Source organism: Suillus discolor, assembly GCF_016758755.1.
Source record: "Suillus discolor strain FC423 chromosome Unknown F5147scaffold_804, whole genome shotgun sequence".
Classification (NCBI taxonomy): Eukaryota; Fungi; Basidiomycota; class Agaricomycetes; order Boletales; family Suillaceae; genus Suillus; species Suillus discolor.
The window spans coordinates 1-5,355 of record NW_024542051.1 but is presented as its reverse complement, the minus strand read 5'-3'; the positions used below and the strand labels follow the sequence as shown (position 1 = coordinate 5,355).

Genomic DNA, 5,355 nt, shown 5'->3' with positions numbered 1-5,355 from the left:
ATTGAGATCTATTTTACCGTGTACACTGGTTCATATAAGAGCTCTGAGGACAGGACCGGCGCAGATGCTGGTGCCTTATCCAGAGGTAGCACATAGGCGACTTTGAGGAACGACCCCTCGAGGGTCTCAACTACACGTCGCTAGAATCATCCATGTAAATTAGCCTAGAACACATCAGAGAGTAGAGAACATACTGAACGGCTAAACCAGTCGAATATAGTCGCATCGTTGTTCGCTGTTGGGAAGTTGTAAAGGTGGCCAATTTGAAAGGACATTTTCAGAACAAATGATAGTGATTAGTAGGCCTGAATTGATGAGCTTTTAAGACTCTTGTGTGGTTCATTTTGTTTTTACGTCGCAGCTGACTTGGAGATCTTGCCTCGAGCAGATTCTAGAATGGCACCGACCCAACACCGACAACTGAATGGGGTGGAGACGAATCAGCCTGACCATTACGTCGAAACTTCAGAGACATGAGGCAAACTCGTGGATCAATGACACACTGGGCTGCATTATCTTTACGAAATTAGTTGATTCGTGAAAGCATTGAATTAGTTATCAGTACTTACTGTCACCGAGTCGGTTAATCATCAAGACGTTGATTCAGTGTTGTATTCATGGTTTCGGAGTCATTACTCAAATGAGAATTCTCGTGAGTGGAGATTAAAGAAGTGACTATTCAGCGATTTGATATTTCACTCAGCGCTCGGTGCTCAGCGGTCTTGTGACATTCCCGGGGAGACCCACAGTTGAATCTGGAATTCTCGCTCAAAAGCCTATCTGACAAATACTGGACGAGAGTTCAACGTTCAGCGCATCATTCCAAGACAAATACTGCCTCAAGTTCAAGTATCACACGCACGATACCTAGCACAGCAGACCAGACTTCGCAAAAACTATATCTGGTCTACTTGAGTTGCGTGTGCGAGTTTCGGAATAATCCGTTGGATGAAGTACTTCTATTGAAAATAAGTCAGAACCAAGTCAATAGAATTCAACAGGAGATTATCATTGAACCATGTCCTCTACACTGCAGCCTGCTCTTACATCTCTGTCCCCTATGATGCATGTAGCCAATTCCGATGATAACAAGACCAATCCCTTTAATCGTTGTGCAACTTGGCATAGCAGCATCCCCCAACCTAAGGACGCATATCCTTCTCCACACTCCCAGGAACTTGTATTGCAAGAGCCATCTGTAAGTAGCCCACTGTCAAGTGTCTAGATATCATGTGGCACGATTAATAACTATAAACTAGATGGATGTGCTATGTCTTCCCCCATTCTGGGAGACCACTCGCGACAGCGATCTCACTGTTCGCCTCATCAGCGCTCAGCGCTCGGAGCGTCGGGCAGAATGCGTACTTGTCCGGAAACGTCTGGAGCGCATAAAGATTGAACACGAACTCTATACTCATATGGACCGACTTACTGCGCAAAAACTTCGCAAAGCTGACACTGGGGTTGGTGTTTCACGCGGTGTGTTGCGCGTGTCTGGCCTTGCAGGCATGGCATTTGATAGTGTGGATAGTGATGCGTTAAGCGTGTTACATGACTCAGATGTAGAACTATCTTGAGAGTCAGGTTCGGAACCATTGTGGACAGCACACCACCAGTATGATACTGAACATATGTACAATGGCTCCAAAGTAGCTCTACATACGTTTTGGTAGTCTTTGTTTATGTCCTTTTCCTCCAGTGATATACTATATATTTTATCATATTGCATTCCACAGACCGCACCATACATTCTAGACGGTAGTACGTGATTACGACGATGTGTGATTCAAAACATACTTGGGCTCAAATCGTTTTCTAAATTTTACCTTGATTGTAGACAAGTTATTTATGAATTTAGGACATCCCTGCTCTCTGTCGATATTCTATTGATCATTATCCTCTGTAGTTAGATCGATGACCTCTGTGTCTGTCTCCGCCCTTCCTACACAGTTGTGAAGTTCGAACATTCGCCTTGTCATGATAAGCTCACAACCGTTGCACCGTGTGAGAAAATGACGGAATTCGCCTTCTGTAAGGCCAGGTCGGGTGAAGGAGTCCAGTTTTAGAAGCCTGTCAAATACTTCATAAGTCCTGTTCCACCGCCTTGTCATGACATCCGCTAGTTTGATGTCTATGGACATATGGTATCAGTTACCGTGCAAAATCACAGCTTGTTTGTGTACGTACCATTCCCATTAAGAAATGTGATTTCTCGTGGCCTAGCCTCGTCCGCGCCTGTGATATCATTCATGTCAGACGCATATGACTAACGGTTACCCACGATGTAGCTCACCGCGTCTCGGATAGTGCTTAATGGACAACCCGGATGAACTGTGAATTTGCCCGATGAACACTATGTACACGGGTCATCCACATCGTCATTAACAAGTTCAAACGACTGCTAGACGGTTGAGGACAACTTACCGATATAACCACATTTACTTGATGCACAACAGGCTACGTCCTCTCCTGCATGTGCTCCCTGTGTTAACATAACCATTGCTGCCTCACAGTGGCTACTGGGATCCTCGTCTATCAATGCACATAGGCAATGTGGTCCTCGAAATTGATGAGATCTTCGATGCGCTGCGAGGTCAGAAGGGGCGACACGCTGACCTGCACCAAACCGGTTCGGTGCATGGATGACTAATGCTCACTCACGAGCCCGATACCCTAGAAATCATTATGAGCAATCTTCCTTTACTTTATGGTTCAGACGGCAGTTCAGATAGTATTTTCATTTTCTCAGACAGACTCAGATAGGCTGAATATTCTTGTATATTTAATTTTGCGGTAAATTCTGCTTAGTCAGCAATAACAATGACTCAGACTGAATCCCACACATGTCAAGTAACAGTGTAAAATAGTTCTTGCATAATTTGCCTTGTGGGAACTTTCTTAACACTCTAAATACACGGCTCGCGTCATTTCTACGGTCAATAAAGTAACATTATAACAAGATACCAACAAATAACATAATCAGTCTGTTGCTTAATATTTGTCACATGATACTAAGTTATATGACTCTAACAGTCAGGTGACCTATGACCCTAAACCAAATCATGACAAAGCAACCTTTTTGAGATGACTAAAGCTTGATGACACAAATTATAAAGCACATGACTACAGTAAATAGTATTGGTACAATCTGACTAAGCCTATTCCCCTTAGAACGTGGGAAATAGTAACACAGCCACCATAATTTATCTATATAAGACCCCACTTTTTGCCAATAAAAAAATGCATATAGGGAACTTTTAAGCCCCACAAAATAAATTTGAGTGTGAAGTGTGATCAGTATCAACAACAGTGACAAGAGCTGTTAAGCAACTAACTGAGAGGTCATTGTAAGCAACATCCAGCAATACCTTTAGCTCATCGTCAACAACTGTGAAATATCTTGAGCTCACTGTGCTCAACAGTGAGCAAACTTTTTCTTTGATTTTCTACTGGTGAACCTCTAGTCTCTTTCTTTTCTTTTCTTTTCTTTTCTTTCTTCTTTCTCTCTTTCTTTTTTGTCTGTCTGTTTGTTTGTTTGTTTCTTTTCATTTGTCTCTTTTTCTGTTCAGTTCATTCACATCTCAGTGTTATTGTCTGAATTTGTTTCAAGATCTTTGTGTTGTCTTTACGTCCATCTAAGCACCGGCTTAGTGGGAAGACTTCAGAAGTTGATAGTGACGCTTGACCTCACTCATCTGAGTAGTGATACTGAGCCAGGGTTTTCTTTGTCTGCTAGACTTTAGTTGTTGAATAGGGGACTTGGTACTGAAATCCAAGGACGTCCGTTCCTGATTCTGTTTAATACTCATCGTGAGTTCCTTGGCAGCAGGTTCAATAGTGAACTAAGAGTTCTACTGATCACTGATTAGTCCTGACCTTTGATTCTACCTGTTTGTGCTGAGGGGGTGATTGCTATAATTTCGCACGACTTTCTGTAGTAAATTTATTACAAGAAGCATTGTTACTGAAGGAAGGGTTTCTCTTATCAATCTATTTCTTTTTTTATCAGTACCATACTGTTGGGCTGACTTTTCTCTGTCCTCTAAACACTGCCATACCGTTGGAGTGAATCAATTTCTTTTGTCATCACCATACCGTTGGGCTGACTACATTCTGTTTATTTTATTTTCTATTGCGTCCATACTGTTGGATTGACTGGTATTGCTACTGACCTCACAGGAAGTATTTTTGTCTGAACATAGCTTGGGGAAGTGTAAACAGCCACCCACGAACAACCACGTTATCAGTCATTGGTATTTGTCTGAATCACTGACCGTGGAGATTTTTGATTTTGTAGGTGTTTATCTATAGATCATCTATCTAAGAAGACAACGCTCTCCAGAGTCCGTCACTGGCCTGGATTCAAAACAAGGTAAAATATAATCCTGTACATATGTTGCTAACATACCAATGCCATACGCACAGCGTTTCCCTGGTATCATCTAGTTCGAGGACGGCATCCTTCCTGTCGCGGGCTCGGGCTGCAAGCTTAGCTCGCTGACGCTCTAGTTGAAATATATCTGCAACACCGGTCCGTGCGCAATCAGGAGGCATATTATGATACTAGCAGATTCAAGAACCATCTGGCCACACACTCTCAGGCTTTATAATGTCAGTACTAGTCTACTAGGTCCAGCTTCTCGTAATTCTGCGCCTTCAGCAACCGCCGCGAGGTACAGTCGCTCAACTACACTAAGGTGTTATTTTCAACACAACGACGTATGTGCGTACTTATTTTGTGTGTATTTCGTAATTGAGATATCCAGTAAATAGGTGTTCATTTACGTTGTATATTCAAAGTTTTCTTGAGCTCTAAGCGAGTGCTTCTTGGGCTTGGTGGGTCACCTCAGTACGTACCAAAACATAAACTTGAACTTGAACATGACTTGCAATGTTGCTACTCAGTAGAACGTGCTCCGCTGCATCATGATACAAGCCAACGTGTACTAGCACTCGGTGAGCGCAGAGCAGTTTGAACACTTTGAAATTTGGAGCTAATTACTACTAGTACTCGTATCACTGTTCAGACCCGTGGCAGTGGACAATTTTCCCAGTATGTCCTGAATCATCCAGATACTACCTACTACTCCTGATCTCAAATAACCGATAAACCCTTTAGATCACACCTTACAGCGATACTGCTCGTCCTTTCAATTTTATAGACCCCAAAATGGATGAACCATCGCCATCTTCTGAGTCGTCTCCTGTGAATCTGGCAGGATATCTGACTGTTTGCACTTGCGGAAGAGGCTTTTCGCAACTCAATGCATATGCAAACCATCAGAGGATGTGCAAAAAGCGGAAGAAGCACCTTTCGAATGCTCTGGCGAAGGCCAAAGAGATATGGACTGCAAG

At 42.9% G+C, this 5,355-nt stretch overlaps 2 protein-coding genes across 2 annotated transcripts; both read right to left on the bottom strand.

The window, feature by feature from the left end:
* Positions 1-8: 8 nt before the first annotated feature.
* F5147DRAFT_785127 (uncharacterized protein) lies at positions 9-275 on the bottom strand (the record flags this gene model as incomplete). The annotated part of the gene is made up of 2 exons (XM_041442905.1): positions 9-140; positions 195-275. The coding sequence occupies 2 exons, from the start codon at positions 273-275 to the stop codon at positions 9-11; spliced, it is 213 nt and encodes a 70-aa protein (XP_041283954.1).
* Positions 276-1,268: 993 nt separating this feature from the next.
* F5147DRAFT_661913 (uncharacterized protein) lies at positions 1,269-2,640 on the bottom strand (the record flags this gene model as incomplete). Its single annotated transcript, XM_041434740.1, has 11 exons — positions 1,269-1,379; positions 1,433-1,623; positions 1,664-1,706; positions 1,739-1,751; positions 1,798-1,826; positions 1,920-2,131; positions 2,188-2,235; positions 2,294-2,353; positions 2,425-2,482; positions 2,512-2,532; positions 2,617-2,640. 11 exons carry the CDS (start codon positions 2,638-2,640, stop codon positions 1,269-1,271), a joined length of 810 nt encoding a protein of 269 aa, XP_041283953.1.
* Positions 2,641-5,355: the final 2,715 nt, after the last annotated feature.